General features: G+C 45.3%; 1 protein-coding gene across 1 annotated transcript; it reads left to right on the top strand.

Annotated features, from left to right (window-relative positions):
* The first annotated feature begins 16,324 nt into the window (after nt 1–16,324).
* LOC136503264 (proline-rich receptor-like protein kinase PERK2) lies at nt 16,325–20,728 on the top strand. The gene is made up of 7 exons (XM_066498399.1): nt 16,325–16,888; nt 17,385–17,440; nt 17,526–17,574; nt 18,132–18,215; nt 19,035–19,160; nt 20,106–20,179; nt 20,494–20,728. Exons 1-7 carry the CDS (start codon nt 16,400–16,402, stop codon nt 20,555–20,557), a joined length of 942 nt encoding a protein of 313 aa, XP_066354496.1. The 5' UTR covers nt 16,325–16,399; the 3' UTR covers nt 20,558–20,728.
* Nucleotides 20,729–21,393: the final 665 nt, after the last annotated feature.

The following is a 21,393-nucleotide window of genomic DNA, read 5'->3' as shown; positions in this document are numbered from 1 at the left end:
AGGATGAAGCTGCTGATAAAAGAGAGAAGATAATGCCAACCTAAAACTGTAAAATGACAGTAAAGCTAGTAAATGGGCTGCTAGATAGAACTAAGTAAGTTTGCAGGCTTCAGACAGCCCACACTGTTGCTCTGACTACTAAGTAACAGTCACATGCAGTTTGGACAAAACACAAATGACATGATTTTAATGGGGGATATTCTATACTTTACTGGGATGGGGTACCATTTATAGTCACTGACTTTATTCTTGAGCTACAGTTTAAAAAGAAACACACAGCAAAGGTATTGGAAGCAAGATGCAATACAAAGTTAGGCAATAAAATATAGATAAGTGTGGTTTAGGGTTTAGGGTAATCATCTCTATAGAAGTGCTGAACATAAAAAGAGGGTGCAAGCAACAATATGCATTTTCTATCTTGGTAGATCTTTTTAAAACCCAAGCCTGGTGCTTTACAGTATATTCTTGACAAGTCTACTATAATACTCCCTCTGTTTCAAATTGTTGGCTTTTATAATTGCTATGTATCATAGTAAAAAGAACTATGAATCTAGAAAAGCCATGACCTCAAGGCCTTGAAAGTGGCACCAGTACCTGTTGGTTCAGATGACCTAAAAAATAAACAGACATTAGAAGATGAGCTGCTTCATTTGGAAGAAAAACAACATGCAATTCCTATCAAACAAGTGCTTGACAGAAGCATCAGACAATAAGGAAACAAATGTACACCATACAGATCATGATGTTATAGGTTTGATCCCATCCATGCTGAGATGCAGGGGTGATGACACCAATGTAATTGGAAATAAATATAGTATCATCTGAACCAAAAGAGCTGGCAAATATTCAGAGTTCAGAACTGAGACATGTAAAATGCTAAGGTAACAGGCAAGACAAGTTTAAGCGATATTATTCAGATAGGTAACTGAATCAACTGTTCAAATCATCCCACGTGGAACAACGAATATGAAAAGGGACATACTCAGTACATGACAATGTTTAATTAGAAGAAAAAAAACACTTGGGTGTCATATTGGCATATTCATATTTCTATACAACAATTCGGTGACTTATCTATGCAATCATGGACCTTTAGACAACATAGTTTCATGCAGAGGACAAACAAGGTATAGCAATTCTTATTCACTTAAGTATCACTATTTGTTGCTTTATAACAATGATGCCATAGTTTGCTTGCTTGTCTTAGCCTGCAGACTTCAACCGAAAGCAAGCAATGCAAGCAACAGAGGAAGAGGAGAGCAGCAGGTGTGTTCCATCTGGCCGTTGGTGAGGAGCGGCACATTGGGGACGGGGCTGAAGCCGGGATGCGCGTCCCCGCCGCGGCCGTAGCTCATCTGCGCCCTGAGCATGGACTCGGCGACGTACCGTGGGTCGTCGTCGTGCCCCGCGCCGCTATCCTGCAGGCCGAACTCGCCCTCCAGGTCGTCGACGCCGTCCTCCTCCACGTCGCCCTCCACACGCGAGCAGCCCTCGCGTCGCTCGTACTCGTAGCAGGCGCGGCAGTTGGTGGTGGGCACCGCTCCAGCTTCGCCACCACGGACCGCCGCATCCGTGGACGCGCACACCTCGCCACCGCAACCCCCCCCCCTCCCCCGGGTAGCGGGCACGGCCGCCGCCGCCGTGACCGGGAGCGCAGTCGCCGCCGCGGCCTCCATATGCTCGGTTGGGGAGCTGAGGGCTGGTGAGAAGGGGTCGGGCCCGGATGTCGACGGAGACGATGCAGGAGCGGCACAGCGCGTCGAGGTCCTCCCGTGGACGGATCAACTACGGCGGACGGCGACGGCACAGAGACGGAGAATACAAAGACGACGGCGAATGAACCCTAACAAGACGAAAATATTCATCTTTTTTTAAAAGCAAATATTCACTATAGTACTTAAATCATACATCCCACCTATACTACTCAAAACATTATTTTTACAATTGTGGATTTACTGTTTTACCCTTGATTAAAAAAATAACTACGAAAAAGGAATTGTCACTCTTTTATTTGAAATCATAATCCTCTCAACTTTGGAGGCGTTGGGAGGCGTTACGGCGTATATGGGCCCACCAACCATAGACACATCTAACACCTCCCGACGTCTTCCTCATTGACGCCTCTCAACGCCTTCCCTCATATGAACCCAATCATAGACACATCTAACGCTTCCTGACGTCTCTCCAACCATAGTAAAAAAAAGTTCTAATAATAATGCATCTGTCAATTATCAAAGATCACGTGCGAAAATCCACTAGTTTCATCTGCTACGTGCCCGTGTTACGAATGATTGAATAAAAGATTCAGCTAGAACGAATAGATCAGCTGAGAGGGAGCTCCTTGATGAACAAGGCTTTATTGTGCGAAGCCAAATAACGTTATGCTGAGCAGCAACGCTATATTTGTGTTGGTGCAAGTGCAAGTTACATTACATGTCACACGCAGGTCATTACGCTGTCACACACAGTTCATTACGCTGTGCAGCAATATGTTGACAGGCCAAAAAAAAACACTTCAGCAGTTTAGAAGAGATTCGTGTAACATCTGATAATCTAATCTTATAACACCATCCTGTTCACTATTCCTCGTCCTGCGAATGAACAGACAATACGATCATATTAGGTCCAAGTTATTGATACGAGTATGCACAGATAAAAGAAAATTTAGAAAATCAGAGCTAACTAATCTACGCAAAATATCTCTTTTTATTTCTTTATAAAATTTTATTTGTTGTTTCAAAAGTTATGATTTCGAATTCTCTCTTTTTTTATTATTTCATTACATTGATGCTTTTATCGCATTTTTTTATGATGTACTAAAAAACAAGTCATTCTATGAATTTCTAAGAATCCTAAAATGATTATTCATAGAATGACATGTATTTATTCACATAGTGTCATAGTGACTGCTGGACAATAACTTACATCCTCATCAGGCTGCCACCACTTGTCCCATTGTTCCATTGCCCTCTCATCAATGGGAGTTGAACTGCAACAAAAAGCAAGATTACAAAATAATAACGACCAGACAAGTCTAGCCCCCATCTTTCAACCATGAAACTGTCTCAATGGCCGGCGGGCACTTATAACTAAGTTGATGCGGTGGAACCAGTTTGGTCATGGCAAATTTGAATATTGAACTTGGCCAAAGTGTGACTCAACCCACCAGCCACCAGGTGGATGGAGTCTACTAATGTATGCACAATTGCATCTAGAATATGTACTGCACCTAATAACTTAAAGGTTACTGAGGTTGCATGAAGATTAAATTCAGCCAAACTGAACCTATGTTTTCTTTCAGAAAAAAAAAACACCTGCAATGTAAAGAAAATAAATTTTCTAATGTATGCACAAGAGCAAAAACTAATATAAAATTTCTGATGTATGCACACATTGTTCAGACTGGATAAATATATCACCACCTCATTCTTCATGCACGCATGATTAATACAAATATGAGAGATGAAGTAGTCCCACAAAAATAATGGGATGAACTCATGGTGGACCAGAAGAGACTTCCTTTATGTGCCATTAGAAATTTGGTTTTCCCTTGAGTGCCACTGAAAAGATTTTACTCTCCCTTGTCTGCCATTTTCAATGGATGGCCATTAACCGAGACTGGAAAAGACCATTTTGCCTCCCCTCCTTGCCTCCTTCTAGATCTCAGAGTCTTCCCAGCACATCTTCTATGCAAGCTGCACGACTAGACTATTCAACACTCAACGCGAACGCGACAACTTGCACCATCAAGCCTACTACGACGGGTTTGCCCACAACAACCATCACAACAGCGGCGGTGGCATACGTGGCACTCCTGCTAAAATGGAAATGGAGATCACCAAGCTGCTCAACTCACGGCACCACTAGCCACTATCCATCGCCTCGCTGCCCACGATCTACGACTAGAGGTACAGCCTCCAGGCCACCGAGAACCGGCGCCATGGAAGGCCAGCTATGGCCTCACCAAGCTGCTCTCTCGCGTCAACAAGGTCAAGGTCGCTGCCCGATCTCCTCCACGTACAGCCAGATATCGCCTCCACCGCTCTACCTCCACGCGGAAGGGCATCACATGGGCCCAACTCTTCAGTACAAGGAAGGGCAAATATGGCATTACAAACAAAACGTGATTCTACCAATAGCATCTAGCGGTGAAAAATTAACGGAATGGCACCGAAGGGATGTGGAATTTTATCTAGTGGCACGAATTTGAATGGCACAGTTGAAAATTGTTAGACGTGTATATATTTAGGGGTCTAATTATAATTATACTGAGCTCCTTGCAACTATATATATAAAAGTCACCCCTGCCTAATGGAGTGAGGTGTTCTACAAATTTTAGTGGCATACAAGAGAATTGACTCTATCCACCCAGGAAGGAACAGGAGAGACAGGATATTATATATTAGACAGGATAGTATTAGGAGGTAGTTCATATGCAAATCTTGTCTCATGGTATAACACAATGAATTATGTGGTTAGTTTAAGATTCTGTAAAAGGCATTCCTAACAGGTTTCCAAATTTCAAAATAGGCCATTAGCATTTCCGTGAAATCTAAATGTACTTGTAATGGTAGTTTAGCTATGTTGCAACATTCATCAATTATGGAAATAATATTTACACTCCATTAAGAAAGCTGATGTTCCTTTACCAGCAGCACTTCAATACGAGTCCAATGACACATTGGAAAATATATGATAGTTCTACAAAAATCAAAAGTGGCAAAAGTGGTGTTAGTGGTGGGGCAAGAGATAAAATATTGACATGGGAAAGAACAATGTCCTTGATTAGATATGGACCCCACATTCATTCCTATAATAAGCCATTTCATCAGTAAGTAAAAGGTTTACTCAATCTGTAATCTCTCCCTCTCTCTCTCTCTATGCTTGTGGATTTAGTATTGGTTGAATCCATATAAAAAAAAAGAAGCCTATCTCTGATCTCAGCCTATGATCTTGGTTAGCCATTCTAATATATATCCCATATTTATCCTATATATAGGACCCAGCCACCATAACAACACCAAACAGAAACACTTCAGGAGAAAAAAAGATATACCTGGAGGAGGAGTTTTTATAAGTTCTCCATATAGGTTAGAGCCACCTACAAAAGAGAATACAATAATAAGCAACCATACATTTCCACAAGAAAAGAATATGAAGTGCATGGGCAACTTACGTTCCCAAAATGTATTTTTGTTTCCACCAAAAGGAGAATAAGTTTACAAATAAACTCTGCAACAGCAACTGCAACAACAACTTCAGTTTCTTCCAAAGTCCTCATTAGTTGTTTTTTGTGCAACTGCAGCAGCAACTTCAGTTTCTTCCGAAGTCCTCATTAGTTGTTTTTTGTGGTTTCTTATCACTATAAGGTACAATTTTATCATCTTGGCCTTGAACTAACTTTAAGTTCCTCTCTTCTTTAAGTTCCTCTCTTCTTTAGAGTAATCTGGTCCATGATTGAATAGATGGCGTATAAACTCAACCATAGCCCCAAGGTTTTGGGGCCAAGGTTCTTCCTCTTCTTCAGGGATTATACCTTTGTTCTCCTTCTCTTTTCTTACCGCCACCATCTTGTTCACTCTGAATGTGAAGACAGCATCAACCATTGAGTTATCTGAGTCCAGGCGGCAAGTCTAATCCTCCACATATTCCTCTACAATCGCCTTGAAGTGAGCATCAGGATCTTCAAGGTCATGGGAGCAGCAAGCACTGTGGATGCCTGATAAAAAATGTGCTATAACTTATAAAATCACAGAAACTCTCTGAGTCATCATTTGACCAAAGTTTATAGAACTCTGCAAGATAAGGAACGTGGTGCTGACCATTAACCTGGTGAGCCTTATGGTGAGCACTGGACATAACCATCATGATACGTTGTTTTAGGAATAATTCTGCATATGTGAGAAAATCTTTTTCTATGGCCTCTATCGACTTTTCTAAAACTGTAAACTTCTGTGGAGGTTTGGTGATAATGAAAATGTTCTCATTTATTACCTCAATATCATCAACACTGAAACCGCCATTCCAAGAGAAACCACTCTTGTGTTTCATGAGGATAAACCATATAATGCCCTGCAACACCAAGGTATAATCTGGTGTAGGATTATATATGGTATTTCTTTTGTGGCCATAGACTTTCATTACTTCCACAGAACGTTTTTCTTTTAGATATTCTCTCAACCATTGGTGCCTGCAACGACAACAACATTTGTCAATACATATCCCTATAATCTGTCTTTCAGGAGCTAACACAAGTTGGTGTTGTGCACTTACTTCATAGGATATTCAAGGATTTTCAAAGTAAGCTTAGGCTCTGATTCCATTTGTAAGGAGTGCTTCACGAATGATCTTGCGGCTGTCTTCAAACTCTTCTTTAGCCTGTTGCACCAGAAATAAATCTTGAGCATCCAATGGAATAAATTGGCTAATGGAAATGAAGCAAAAAAACATCACCTAGAAGGGCAGGCTTGGTGCAGTGGTGAGAGCTGTCTCACTAAGTTACCAGGTCGCGAGTTCAAAGCAGTCTCTCCGCAGATTTTACAGGGGGAAGCCTTGCCTCGGTTTTTTCTTCCCCAGACCCCACTCATGTGGGAGCCTCCGGCACTAGGTCTGCCCCTTTTTTAGTTATTGCACACAGTCATAACAAGGCGTGGTGAAAATTCTCAAATGTGTGAATAGGGTACATGTAATACATAGGAGGATGTACCACTGCTATGAATCCCTTTTAGGTGGCAATGATAATATGGTTGGCTTTCTCCATGACATACAAACCAAATCATTTTTAATGATTATAAGCATTGGTCTTTCGGAAAACAATAAGGATGAGCATTAGGGACATATAGAAGAATACACAAACGTGTTAAGGAAACCTCTTGAATCCTTCTTCCACTTTCTCATTCTGGTCAATGGTCGCCGTCTCAATAAAGGATCTCCCCCCCCCCCCCCTTCAGTAACATATATAAACCCCCAAAATCACATTTTACAAGGATACAAAGCAAATAAATGCAATGCAATGTGTGGTGGGCTGGGGGAGTGAAGTTTACCTCTTCTACTGTGGTGGCAGCAGGAATTTGATGGATCCATGGTATTCCTTGCATATCCTTCCCATGCTTCTCAGATTCTGATGTTGCACTTCCTTTCAAGTAATGCTTCTTATATGCATGCTTATATTCTTGTGGGGGAAGAAGATTCAAATTATTCTTTGCTTTCTTTTCTTTCTTATCCTTCTTATCAAGGAGGAGGTGGGTCTAGATCTCCGTCCCTTTCATAAAATAGTAAGTAAGCTTCACACTGAAGAACATCATCTAGAGTGCAGACACTGACTGAACGATCATCAGTAAAAATCCAATCCTGCCCACATCTCACATAAGCAGTATAATGACCTAGTTCAGATGTTATTGTGTGATGCTGGGCAACGTCAATGAGATGGTATTTGGTTCTGTTGAGGTCCTTGGAGCTGCACATAATAAGAAATAGTGATGATCACATTAACTTTAAGAACCTTTGCTGCCAATAAAAAATGCAGGTTGAATGGTAAAAGGAAAACATATTTAGTAAAATTGGAAAACATATTACCTTGGGTCCATGAATTTATGTATATCAAGCACTTCCTCAAATCTCCATTCCAACTTGCTTCTCTTTGCATGTATCCATGTCTTCCTTGTCTTCGGTGATGTGCAGCCATGCACAAGTGCACGTGCAAAGGTGCACATAGCCACATCTTGCGCAGGTGCCTGAAGCATGCTTGATGGCACCGGCTGGATGGTCGTCGCCGCCGGATCCTCGATCGGCCATGTGCCGACTCATCGTCATCACCAGCTTCGTCGTCGTCGTCTCGATGGCCCTTGCCTTGCTGTCGGCTCTAGGCTCGAAAGAGTCCTTCATTGGTGAAGCTCTGCAACTGCTCCATGTCATCCTCGGCCGATGCCATCTTGCCGTTGTTCGCTCATCACTTCCAGCGCTGTCTCTGGCAGCCTCATCATCGCCTCCGTCAGCTCACCGCCGGGCATAGATTGGATCTCCTTTGGTTCTAGCTCCTCCCTCACCAATGCGACGTGTGTGACGTGCATGCATGGATGCAATCTGGGAAACAAAGTGGGAGTGAAGGATCAACCTACGGTGCCAACGAGGGTGGACGGTGGCGCCATGGCTTCCTGGCCTTGCTCACTGGCTCTAGCTTGCCTCCGGTGCGGTTGAGGGTCGTCGTCGAGCTGCTGCGGGTCTCCAAGTCAAGGATGCCGGATGTGCTTCAAGCTTCTAGCTTCTCCTGGCGGCGCCTCCGTGGGAAATTAAAGTATTGACCCTCGATGTGAGGGAGTCAGGGGCCTTATTATTATATGGGCTAGAGGCTAGGGTACACGGCTGTGTTGGCCCCTGGATCTCCCAACGGGTGAGCTGACCACTCACCAGCATTATCAACCACACACTATGGTTAGAGGTAAAAGAAGGGAGGGAGAACAGAGTACGCACACACAAGGCACAAACACCAACATTGACCGAAGCTCTGTAGAGGAGATAGCAAAACTGAACTCACTCCCTTTACTGAGTTGCAGTGGAAAGCTATAAATACAACTCTACCCGTCTAATTCCTAGTACACAGACATACCAGGCTGCCATGCTGCTATAGTGACTAGATGTGATAGCAGGGTTGACTTTGGCGCCAGTCCCTGCTATGGCCACAGTATGGCAGGGGAGCCTTTCGGTGCCTGTCCCTGTCGCGGCTACAGTGCAGCAGCAGGGAGCCCTTTCGGTGCCTGCCCCTACCGCACGTTTACACAGGGAGCAACAGATTACTTTATAATTCTTTCCCTAATCCTGCTGCTAACCCTAGAACCTCCACCATATCGATGATCTTCTTCAGCTCCATGAACCGAAGATGGTCGAGCGGCTTGGTGAGGATGTCTATGAGTTGCCGACTAGTTTCAATGAACTCGATGATGATCTACCCTCTATCGATACAGTCCCTAAGGAAGTGGAACTTGATGTCGATGTGCTTGCTTCGGTCATGGAGAACCAGATTCTTCGCGAGGGTGATGGCGGGCTGGTTGTCCACCATCAATGCTGGTGGGTGAGCTTCCACACCGGTCAGCTCGCCTAGCAGTCGGTGCAGCCACACAGGTTGGCACATCGCTGTGGCCGCTGCCATGTACTCTACATCGCACGTGGACAGCGCCACCACCTTCTATTTCAGCGATAGCCATGAGATTGGAGCCGGTCCGAGGAAGATGGGCACACCAAAGGTGCTCCGTCGTCTGTCGATGTCCCTCACCACATGTCTACATCGATGAATACAGTGAGCTATAGCCCACTTCCATTAGTCTTGGGGAAGACAATCCCCTGATCCACCATCCTCTTGACATAGCACAGCAGCCACTTCACCGCGCCCTAGTGATCCTCTCGGGGATCCTCCATGAAGCGGCTAACGTAGTCCACGGCGCCGACGATGCTCCGGTAGAGTGTTGCATCTACCTTCACCATGGTACTAGCCTTCATCAGGTTCAGCCGCTCCTCCATTGAAGTCACGCACGGCTTGCACTCGGCCATGTTGCTCCGCTCCAACAGCTTCGAGGTGTATGCGCTCTAACCGAGCATAAGCGCCTCCTTCCCCTGTCTTCCCTCGATGTCGAGGTAGTAGGAGAGTGCACTGAGATTGCTCATTCGAAAACGAGCCGCCATCTCGCGCTTGAAGCTGTAGATGTCCCCCGCACACGCGCTGGTGACGATCAAGTTGTCCACGTACACGCTGACGATGAGCTCCTCCTTCTCCCATCGCCACATGTAGAGTGCATGCTCGGTTGCGCACCGTATGAACCTAAGCTCACCCAGCGTGCGTCAAGCTTAGCGTTCCATGCTCACGGGGCCTGCCACAGCCTGTAGAGCTCCTTGCGCAGTCGGAGCACCCTATGCTCCGCTTCCTTGAAGGCAAAACCCAGTGGTTGCCTCACAAAAACTGTCTCCACCAGCTCACTGTTGAGGAAGGCCAATTTTACGTACAGGTAATGGACGCGCAAGTCCTTCGTTGCTGCCAAAGCCAGCAGTAGTCGGATAGACTCCATGCACGCTACCGGCGTAAAGACTTCCTCGAAGTCGATGCTCTCGTGCTGGACAAAGCCTCGGGCGATGAGACAGGCCTTGTGCTTGACAATGGCGCCGTGCTCGTCCCGCTTGACCTTGTGCACCCACTTCATGCCGATCGGATGGCATCCTAGAGGTGGATCGATGAGCTCCTAAGTCTTGTTTTCCTCGATCACCTTCATGTCCTCCAGCATCACCCGTCGCTAATTTACATCACGCTCGGCCAGTGCGAACATGGTTGGTTCCTCTGCACTAACAAGAAGTAGCTTTAGGTCATTGAGCAGCCGACTCGCTAGGTCTGAGGACCCTATGCCATCAATGATGTCATCTAGCCTACGGAACTGCACCTCCTCACCGTCGTGGAAAGCATCCACAAACTCAGTGATATCGCTTGGAGCTGAGGCAAACTCGATCGGCGTTGATGGAGTCCCCTGTTCTGCCGGAGTGGTCGACACAGCACCTGGAGTGCTTGGCATCCTTACTACAGTGCTCAACACTACTCCTAAACCGCTTGTCACCACTCCTAGAGTGGTCAGCACCCCTCCCGGAGTGCTCGGCACCACTCTTGGAGTGGTCGGCACCACTGCAAGACTTCTTGGCTCTGCTAGGGGAGCGTTCGGCACCCGTCCTGGAGTGGTCGGCACCACTGTAGGACCGCTCAGCACCACTCCTAGAGTGCTCGGCACCGCCACAAGAGTGCTCAGCTCTGTTGCTGGAGTGGTCGGCACCTCCTCTCCAGCGTCTCCACCACCATGGATGACCAAGTGCTTGATGACAAAGGTGCTAGTGAAGCCGCCAGCTTCCCCTGTGTCCAGACTGTCCCAGTCCCAGGCCGCCTTCTCATCGAACACGACGTCATGCAAGACAACCACATTGCCTCCACGTGGGTCGTAGAGCCGGTACGCCTTGGTACCTTCCGTGTAGCCTAGGAGCACCATCGTTGTGCTGCTGTCCTCCAGCTTGGTGAGGACCGACTTTGTCTTTCTGACGTGGCCGATGCAGCCAAATGTCTAGAGGAAGGATACGTTTGGCTTGCGCCCATACCAAGCTTTGAATGACGTCACTCCCTTTAGGGCCTTTGTGGACACGTGGTTGAGGATGAACACCGCCGTGGTCACCGCCTCACCCTAGAACCTTGCTGGCATGCTCTTGGCCTTCATCATGGATCGAGCCATGCCGACCACCATCTGGTTCCGCCGCTCCACCACACCATTAAGTTGTGGCGAGTACAGCGCGGTGTGGTGTCGCACCACACCCTGATCTGCGCAGTACGCATCGAACTCCACCAAAGTGAATTAGCCACCGCGATCAGTCCGTAGCACGCGCAGCTTCTTGCCGCTCTTCGCCTCCGCGTGTGCCTTGAACTTCTTGATCGCCTCTGTCGCATCGTCATTGCTCATCAGGAGTTGCAGCCACATATAGCGACTACAATCATCCACAATCAGGAGAAAGTACCGTCGACCACCATTTATGGCTGGCGTGATTGGCCCATAGAGATCGCCATGGATGAGCTCGAGAGCGTCCGCCACGCGATACTTGGCCGCCTTTGGGATTGACAACCTCCTCTGCTTCTCGGCCAGGCAGCTGTCACACAGCTCGCCTACGTGCGATGTTGCCATCAGGAGAGTGGCCTCATCAACCTGCGCTAAATGAGCCTCAGCCTTCTTCTCCTGCTTGTGATTTGGGCACTCCTTTGCCCAATGGCCCGTCTTCCCACAGTGCCGACAGATGTTGGGGTCGACCTTCTTCTTCTCCAAAGAAGCCTTGCCGCGGCGCTTGCCATCGCCACCGCAGCTGGAGGAGGCTTTCCCGGAGTTCCTTTGGGCAGCCCACTCCTCCTCTATCAGCAACAGTTTGTCGTTGTCCGTCGTTGCTGTGGCCTGCTCCATGCGCTCGTCCACCGCCCATAGACGGCCTGTCACATCCTCAATAGTGAGGGTGAACAAGTCTAGCATCGTCTCTATGGAGAGAGCGATCTGGAAGTACTTCACTGGCACGGAGTGGATGTACTTGTAGACTGCCTCTTCTTTGTCAATGGTGATGCCATGGCTCCTCAGCTTGCTGATGACCGACTGCAGGTGGAGGGAGAAGTCCACCACCGATTCACCATCCTTAAACTTGAGGTTGGTGTACTCCTGCTTCAGCAGCTAGGCCGTTGCCTTCTTTGTGCGGTTGGAGCCGACGCGCATCGCTACAATGGCCTCACACGCCTCCTTAGCAGAGTTCTTCGCCCCCAAAGGCTCCCTGTACTCCGCTGGCACAGCAGCGAGGATTGCCTCCAACGCTGACATGGCGTCTTCTTCGTTGTCGGTGCCATTGTCAATAGCATTCTAGAACCGTCGGGCTCTGAGCTTGACATTCATGATCACCGCCCACTCGCCATAGTTGGTGCGAGTCAGCGTCGGCCAACTGGTGTCGCTGACCTCCTGCACCATGCGCACGACGACCTCCTATCGTGGATGGACAGCCACAGCAGCGCTGCTGATGTCGTCCATCTCCCAACCGTCCGTCATCACCAGCGGTTAGTCCGGCGACGGCGCTTGTACGGCTCTGATACCACTTGTTGGCCCCTGGATCTCCCAACGGGTGAGGCGACCGCTCACCGGCGTTGCCGACCACACACTATGGCTAGAGATAGAATAAGAGAGGGAGAACAGAACGCGCACACACATCACAAACACCATCGTTGGCCGAAGCTCTGCAAACGAGATGATAAAATTGAACTTGCTCTCTTTACTGAGTTGCGGTGGGAAGCTATAAATACAGCTCTACCCATCTAATTTCTAGTACACAGACATGTCAGACTGTCATGCTGCTACAGTGACTAGACGTGACAGCAGAGGAGCCTTTCAGCTCCTGCCGCTGTTGTGGTTACATTACGGCAACGGAGCTTTTCAATGTATGTCTCTGTCGTGACTACAGTGCAACAGCAGAGAGCCTTTTCAATGTCGGTCCCACCGCGCGTTCACGCAGGGAGCAGCGTATTACTTTACAGGCTGCCCCGTGTGGGTCATCGACCGGCGCCGCCTCCGGTTCAACCAATCCTTTGAACGAGAATATCTCTAGGCGGTTTACTTGCTTGCCGGTCAAGATGATCATCTCTATCCAGAATCCCGGTAGCTATCCTACCCAGATGAGTCGTAGTAAGGTCCCAACGTACAGGGGAGAGTCTGGTGGGTTGTACGTTTTTTTTTTCGCCTGGTTGTACGTTTATCTCCCGGCCGCAAGGGATAAACGTGCCAGGTCTCAACAGCCGCCCCGCAACGAGGGCCTCTAGAACCTGCCGCATGTGTCCAAAATCTTCTAGAGCTTGCTGGCTATACCGCGGTGCCGGTCGTATCACGTACGGCCGACGGATACGTTTATACACGTTGGCTTGGAGGCGTATCTGTATGCGCTAGTTGCCCGGCTCGATCGAGGTCACGTACCAGCCCATGCAGTTGCTAGTTTCTTAATTTCCTTCATGCATGCACGCACACATACATGCATCTTGATTCTGTTGTTTCTAACTGGTGATGACGTGAGCTCCACTACTACACAACGTGGCTTTTGTCCCGGTTGGGAAAGGGCTTTTGTCCCGGTTCCCGGTTTCCCAACCGGGACTATGAATCTGAGATTAAAGGTGGAGACCTTTAGTCCCGATTTGCTACAACCGGGACTAAAGATCCTCCCAGTTTAAAAAAATAATATCTTCCACCGCTGCGCCCCGTGAGATTCGAACCCAAGACCTCATGCACTGCCTCGCGTGGAGCTTACCACCCCACCTACACAACACATCTAACAATGGATGGGATGCTTTCCTTTTGAACTAACCCATCGGGGGATGTTACCAACCGGGACTAAATGGTCCTTTAGTCCGGGTTGGTGTTACAAACCGGGACTAAAGGGTGTACCTTTATTCCGGGTTGGTATTACCAACCGGGACTAAAAGTTGGAGGACTTTTTAGTCCCGGTTGGTGGCTCCAACCGGGAGTAAAGGAACCTTTAGTCCCGGTTGGTATTACCAACCGGGACTAAAGGTCCTTTAGTCCCGGGGACAAAAAATGCCGAGGCTAATGCTAAATTAGGACATCGTTCTAAAGTCTGTTCTCTAGTAGTGCTCCATGCAAAAATGGTTAGCTAGCTTCTCTTCTTCCTCCTACTCGGGTCCGGTTCATTCACGATATGATGGACTCCAATATTCTATGACCATGATCACGAACTGCTAGGGTACTACCGGCCGGGCTGACCAGTGGGCCAAGCCGTGACGTCGTTCGCCGACTTGCGTATACGGCGCGCGTACGTATATATCTCGCTCAGATGCAGCCGGCAAGGGTACGAGGAGGCTCCGTATTCCATCCAGCTTCAAGTACCCGGACGCCGTACGTGACAGCCGTCTCGTTGCATGCTCGATCGGACTCTTTTTCCATGCATGCGCCTGAAAACATGAGCGTTTAGCCATGTTCAAGCTTGAGGCTCTAGCCCTTTATTACTCTCATTTAGCTCTATGATTTATGTTCGTATACAACTCACCAAGTATGAACATTTCAGCCAAAATATCATCAAACAAAATGTGACTGTTCTCTCGCTAGCGCGCTGCTCTTTGCCCCTCACATCCAATAGAATTTCACCTTAAATAGTTACTCCCTCTGTCCCAAAATATATATCATTTTTACTTCAAAAAAACAAATTTGACAAAACATATATTAAAAAATATTAATATTTATGGTATATGATTAGTATTATTGAAAAGATCTTTGAATCTAGTTTTTTAATAAATTTATTTAAAGATATAAATGTTGCACGTATCTTCTACAAAACGAGTCAAACTTGCGGCACGGAAACAAAAAATGACAGATAATTTAGGACAGAGGGAGTATTTGGCAACTGTTGGAGACATCCTAACTACTTGAATTTGATCAAGCTGATCATGAACCTCCTTCGCCATAAATCTTTGCCTGAGCTCCGCCAATGCGACCACCATTTGTGTTGGCATTGGACTCGAATTCAAATCAGCTTGAGGGGCGCAAATCACCGTAGTGGCATCTCTACAAATGCTTGCAGAGGAGAGGTGGCAGTTGCCCTGAGACAAATGTGTATGCCATAAGCATCTCCTAACAAAATGGCTTGTCTGGGTCATATACTATGTTGCAACTTGCAAAAATTTCCATAAATCTTGAAGTTGCCTACGTACACTCCAATTTTCATAGAATCCCGCACTGAAGTTTTTGGATGGAGCTTTAAACCTGGGTTGACATGTTCTACCACATGAAATCTAATTAATTTAGAGCTGACATCTTACTGCATTGCTATAGAAATTGTAATAGGGTAGACTATTTTCTAGCAGTTAATACAAGGCCACAAAAATGAGTGGCGTATTACTCCTGATCAAAAGGAACCTCCCCCGGTATATCCATTTCACTATAAATTACTCTTAATAAAATACAAATCATACAAGAAAAGTTCACCTGTATCAACAAAGTCTAGTGTCACAAAGTGGTTATTTTTGCGAAAATATTTTGCCAAGTCTAAGATTTCTTTTGGCAAAAACTTTTCAAGTTAACGCTTGGACCATCATCGTTCAATTTAAGACAGGCAAGTTATATACATTCTACAAAATCGATATGATTTAATATATTTAAAAGTATTTATAAAGATTATAGTTTTATTTGCATTTTAAATATGTTATAAAAAAATCTCGCAAAAAAGTTAACAAAAAAGTTATATGATAAAGGTCAATTTTATATGACTAAGCCATGTAAAAACGAATGAAGGGGATTTCAGTTTCAGACGGTTTGCTACACTTCTCAACCGTCACCAGCGGCCCATTTGTATCGCTCAATTTCAAATCAAATTATAAAGTCAGAATGACTTGTACCTATAATTCAGAATGGAGCGAGTACTTTTGTACTACCAACACAAAATTCCAATTGATTTCCAGCAGAACCGCAGCCATAGGCATGAAACTATCGGCCTGTTAGCTTGTTGATTTCTGTCAGGTCTTATTAGTCATGGAGTATTTTTCTCTTATAACAAATTAGCATCCAGCAGACTTATCAGTCAAAAAAAACAACCAACGAAAAGACCGTATGTAGTGAGTACTTGTATCGCTCGAGCAAATCTGATTTATGGGTCTTTTGATCATGGACAATTGGATTTTGTTCTTTTGGTTTGAACGTGAATGGTGGAGCCGATCCGATCCGCGCGCCTGAAATTCGACAAGATCTACCCCAAGTGGCCAAGTGCAACACGCGCACTCGACGAACCGGATTCAAACGGTTTCAAAACCGCGACCCCACCGCCGCGGTCCACGGCTCCCGTTTCCGCCCGCGCCACACCACACGCCATGGCCTCTCCGCCGCGGGGGCAGCCCCAGCCCGCCACCGCCGCCGCGCCGGCGGCCGCGGCCGCCACGTCCCCGCAGTTGCCCGCCGCATCCCACCCGCTGCCCCGCGCGTTCCTCGCCACCTCCTCCCCCCGTGCCTCAGCGGCGGCACCGGCGCCCCCGCTCTTCACCGGCCGGCCGCTGAACCCTAACCCTCCGGGCCACGGCTCCTCCGTGCCCCACGGCATCCTCTACCCCGTCCTGAGATCCGCGTCCACGTCCAACTCCGCGGCCGCGGCCGTTACCGCGCACCTCCGCCGCGTTCCTCCGATGGCCGTCGGGTACCCCCGGACCCACGCCGTCGCCGTCCCCATTGCGCAGCAGCAGCAGCAGCCCCTGGTGCGCGAGCTGCCCCGGTCCTTCGCGGCCGTGCCTCGGGCGCTTGTGGCGGGCGTGGCGGCGCGGCCCGAGCAGCCTCCCCGAGGAGTTCCTATAGCTTCGCAGCCCAAGGTCAGTGAATTTTTGTTCGTAAGCTCTGAATGGAAGGTGAATTGGACTAAAGCTTCGGTCCTCCAATTAAACGTTTGCTTGTAGTTTTGGATTGCTATCGGTAAATTTTGATTTTTTGAGTCTTATGGAGCATGTGGAGGCTTGGGCCTGATGCTTTTGAGGTGTTCGATTAAATATCTGTCTATATTGTGGGATGTTACGATGTAGCTAAAGTGATCTAATGGCAACGTGTGTGGTTAGTCATTGGTCATTCAGTCCTCGTGGAATACTGGAGAGAATAAATCAGGGTAGCCTGTCGTCTTAGCATGTTACTCCGTCGATTTCAAAATGCAGGGGCATATTAGGATTTTTAAAAAAGTCAATATTATGTTCATATTTTACATGCCTTCTAGTAGTTATATGTTGTAAGAGAAATTAATAGCCAAATCATACTTTGAAAGACTTCCTCAAGTTGAATATTAATATGTTTTGTTCTGTTTCTGTTGGAACATCATAGGTTAATCCAATACCACCTGTTGCTCCATCCAATGAGCAGAGCAACCCAAAAGACAGGTATGCAACAAAACAATAAGCACATGTGTTTCTCATTTGGAATCAAAACTTGTAGCATAAAATGTTGCATTTGACTTCACTACAGGGAAAATAGCAGAGAAGAACCTACAGTTGTGGTGATTAATGACCGCAAAGTAAGTACTTGTTCTTTGGGCGAATTGCAATAGTTTAATCATTGTGTTATTGTCAGTAACTCAGTACATGGTCTAGTTAGACTGCGATGATTGTACTTTCTGGATAGTTTTAAATTTTTCCAGTGAATAATCCGCATAGAAATGGATCACAGGATCCGTGATGACATTTGACTTTACATATTTTAATACACCCTTTGTTCCATATTGTAAGTCATTTTGGCTTTTCTGGATACTACTATGTTTCCAGAAAAAACAGAAGGACTTACAATTTGGAATGGAGGGAGTATTTAGTAAAGAGGCGGAAAAGGTTATGACAATGTTATATGCTATCTTCATTTCTCTTTTCCTGTTTGAGCAAGACAACCTGGTTCGGTTTCATATTCTTCAAACAGTTATGATCATATTGATACTTAAGTTATAAGTCAGGACTATCATCTTATTTATGAAGGGATTGTTATGCTGCTAAATAAGGACCATTTTGCTAAGTTTATAGATAAATAACATGGGTTGCACAGAACGGTTAACATTTCTTATGGTTTTGTATTGGTTGCTCAAAGGTTAACCTGCTGGATAGTGAGTCGGGATCCTTGTACGCTCTCTGTCGATCGTGGGTTCGTAATGGTGTTCCACATGAAAGTCAGGTTAGCATGCTTTTCTTCTTTCATATGAATGTAGCAGTTGGTCACATGGTTGCTTGTTAAAACTGTTCTGAATTAGCATTGTTCCTTTACTATGAAATTTCTCTAAATTAGCTGTCTAACATTCCTCAAGTGTCTTTATGGTGCCTTCTCTCATTATCTAAATCTTTTACTTTGATTAAAATTATGTGTTTTTCGTACAGATATTTGTATGATGTATGAAAAGTAATACGTTCCTGCTCAGATCCCTTTATCTTGGATATTTGATCAGTATATGTCAAAAATCTGAATCTTTGCTTAGGAGTCAATCTGCTTTCAGAAATTAAGTGTTGATATTTTTCCTTGACAAATATTTACTTGTATTTATGTCTAGGATGATTTAAATTCTATGCTGTACTATAAAAACATGATTTGAGTTATATGAAGGCAAACATATTCTGCAATGATCAGTGAAAGATGTGTGTCTTAAATTGTAAATTTGTGTTTATTGCTTTTGATTTTGTTTCATCTAGAGGCTACATGTGTTCGATTATTTTAGTTCATGTAGTTTAAGAAGCTTCATGCCTGTCTGAATTGCTAAATGCAGTTTATCAGTTTACACAGAGTAATGTCTTTTTTTGTGTGTGTAGATGGATGCTGCCTTCCCTTTTCTTCTTTTTTGACTCCACAGTCCAGAAACCCAATCACACTACTATTTCTTGTCTGGATGGATTGTGTTTTCATTTCCCATTTTCTTCTTGATGTTTGATTGCATCTGCTGTCCAAACTCCTTTGTTGCCATGTTATCAATGCACACGATTCATGTTCTATTCACTAACTCAGCCAAGCTTTGGAAATGGTGAACCACTTCTTCCAAGACCTTTGCCTGCTTCAGTTGTAGATTCTAGAATATCAGAAAGGGACAATAATGATGCCACAGGTGAAGATTCAGATGAAGAGCCACAGAAGGTATCTTCTATCAAATTTGCTTTGCAGTTTGGCTCACTAAATTAATATCTTCTGATAAATGCACTATGATGCTCACAACTGGGATTATCTTCCGCACTCAGTTTTGGATTCTACTTGTTTGTTGTCCATATTGTTAGTTTTGGGTGTTTGAAAGTTGAACATTAAACTTATACCATACCAATACCACTTTCTAAAATATAAAAAGGCTGTAAGTTTGAAAAATCCACTGCTGATTGGACCATGTGGCAGGTCACTAGCAGACAGATAATGATGTTTTTTAGTTTTATCTTTGGTTTTGACCATGAAGGAGTGGATTAAAGATGTAGCTAATTACATTTGATGCAATAAGCAACAGTTTCTTCATCTTTCTTAGACCTTCATGGGGTCATTTACAAAATTTTGGCATCTGGGCCTTCATAACTAGCATAATGATATAGACATGCAAATGTCTTTTTTGCGACTAGACAACTTCTGTAGGGTGGGCCTTTTAGATTTTACACTTGTTTTTGTCTCCCCTTGGCACCCTTCCAGTTTTTGTGTTTGCAGAAGTATTTCCCAAGCTTGATGCTCCACATAGGTTACTCTTGTTTGCATCTTCTTCTGCTTAAGACATTATTTGTCCCATCTAAAAGGCAATACATTCTTTATTCCTGGGGAAGAGTTCAGTAACAGATAATTTGAAGCCAACATGTTGCAAAATTCGGTCTCATAATTATGTACCCTACCAAATTTACCAATAAACTGTTCGTTGGTTGTGTCTTAAGTGATGAAATAGTTTTTTTCTTTGGTAATGAAATTTTCAGATAGGGTTGTTTCTTATCCTGCATCATCTACCACTAGTTTTTAGTCTGTTGAGCCCCTTTATTTTTCATAAGATCACGAGTGTTCCCATTTAACATTACAATATTGGACCCCAGATAGTAATGTATTTACTCCATCTCGCAGAATGCCAACGGTGAATACAATACAAGTGACTTATTGAAGCAGCATGTAAAGCGTGCCAAAAGGATACGTGCTGGGTATGCATATTTTGTTTTCATTTTATTTCACCCCTTCTCTACAGGGCTAATCAATTATCAGAATAAATAATATTAGACAGATACATGGCATTGCAATAGAAATTATTGGTCCATGCCTCTGCGTGGTTGTTATAAATTAGATTAGTGTACATGTTCTTATGTTCAATTGTTCAAAGTTGATAGCTTATTGTCCCAGTACAACTGCTGTTTGTAAAGTGTAAACTAACAACATATCAATTTAGTGATCCCGATGGGACAAGCAGTTCTCAACTTCTCATTCCTTTTTCTTTTTTTTACAAATGTTTCTCTAACAGGTTGCAAAAGGATCGGAGTCGTCGGATTGAAAGATACAAGCAACGCCTTGCACTTCTTTTGTAGAATTGGCCTGTGACTGTATAAAGCTGAAACCATAGGTGTTTGTCTTTGTAACTTCCTTGTTGGAATTTGTTAAGATGTTTTATTGACTAGCATTGTACGTTTAGGACCCTCTGGATGTTTTATTGCCAGCATTATCTAATAAAATGAAACTGAAACCATAGTCATCTCTGATGTTTTTCAAGTTTTCACATGATACAATTGGCTGAATCCGGCCCACGGGCATGTCGAGTATTCTGAGTTTCTATCTTCTATCTTTGCGTGGTGAAGCGCTCTCATTTCTCGGTCACTCGCTTAAAGCCAAGAATTTGTCGTCCCAATTGCTTGGCAAATTTTGAACCAACATGAGAGAAGTTACCGTTGGGTTAGCAACGTTTCCCAGCACCGGACCCCTGTGTTACAAAAAGGTTCCTAAAAACATTCAATGCAATTTATTTTGTGTCTGTCTATGAAACTTCTCAGGAAGACAGGAACACGGCGCGAGAAGCCGGGAACTCCAAAGCTGGAGCTAACAATCGATTGACCAGATCAAGGAGCAACTACTTGGAAGCCAGAGAGGTCGCAATGCGTTGGACTGAGCGCAAGAATTGAAATGCTCACCTACCTTTGCGAATTGCGAGGGTCATTGCAAATGCAAATACCAAGTTACAGATCAAAGAAAAAACAAATCACTCGGTTGGAGGATGACCTCTGCACCACTGCTTTCACACACGACGAGAAGCCCAAATGCTCGAACGCCACTTTCTCAGAACCGCCGTGGTGAAGACAGAAGAGGCTGGGCGCACTCTGGTGATTGATCTCCAGGAGTTGCAACTGCTGCGTGCTGAGATATGCCTAGA

Source organism: Miscanthus floridulus, chromosome 1, assembly GCF_019320115.1.
Source record: "Miscanthus floridulus cultivar M001 chromosome 1, ASM1932011v1, whole genome shotgun sequence".
NCBI lineage: Eukaryota > Viridiplantae > Streptophyta > Magnoliopsida > Poales > Poaceae > Miscanthus > Miscanthus floridulus.
This window is presented reverse-complemented; position numbering and strand designations above follow the sequence as displayed.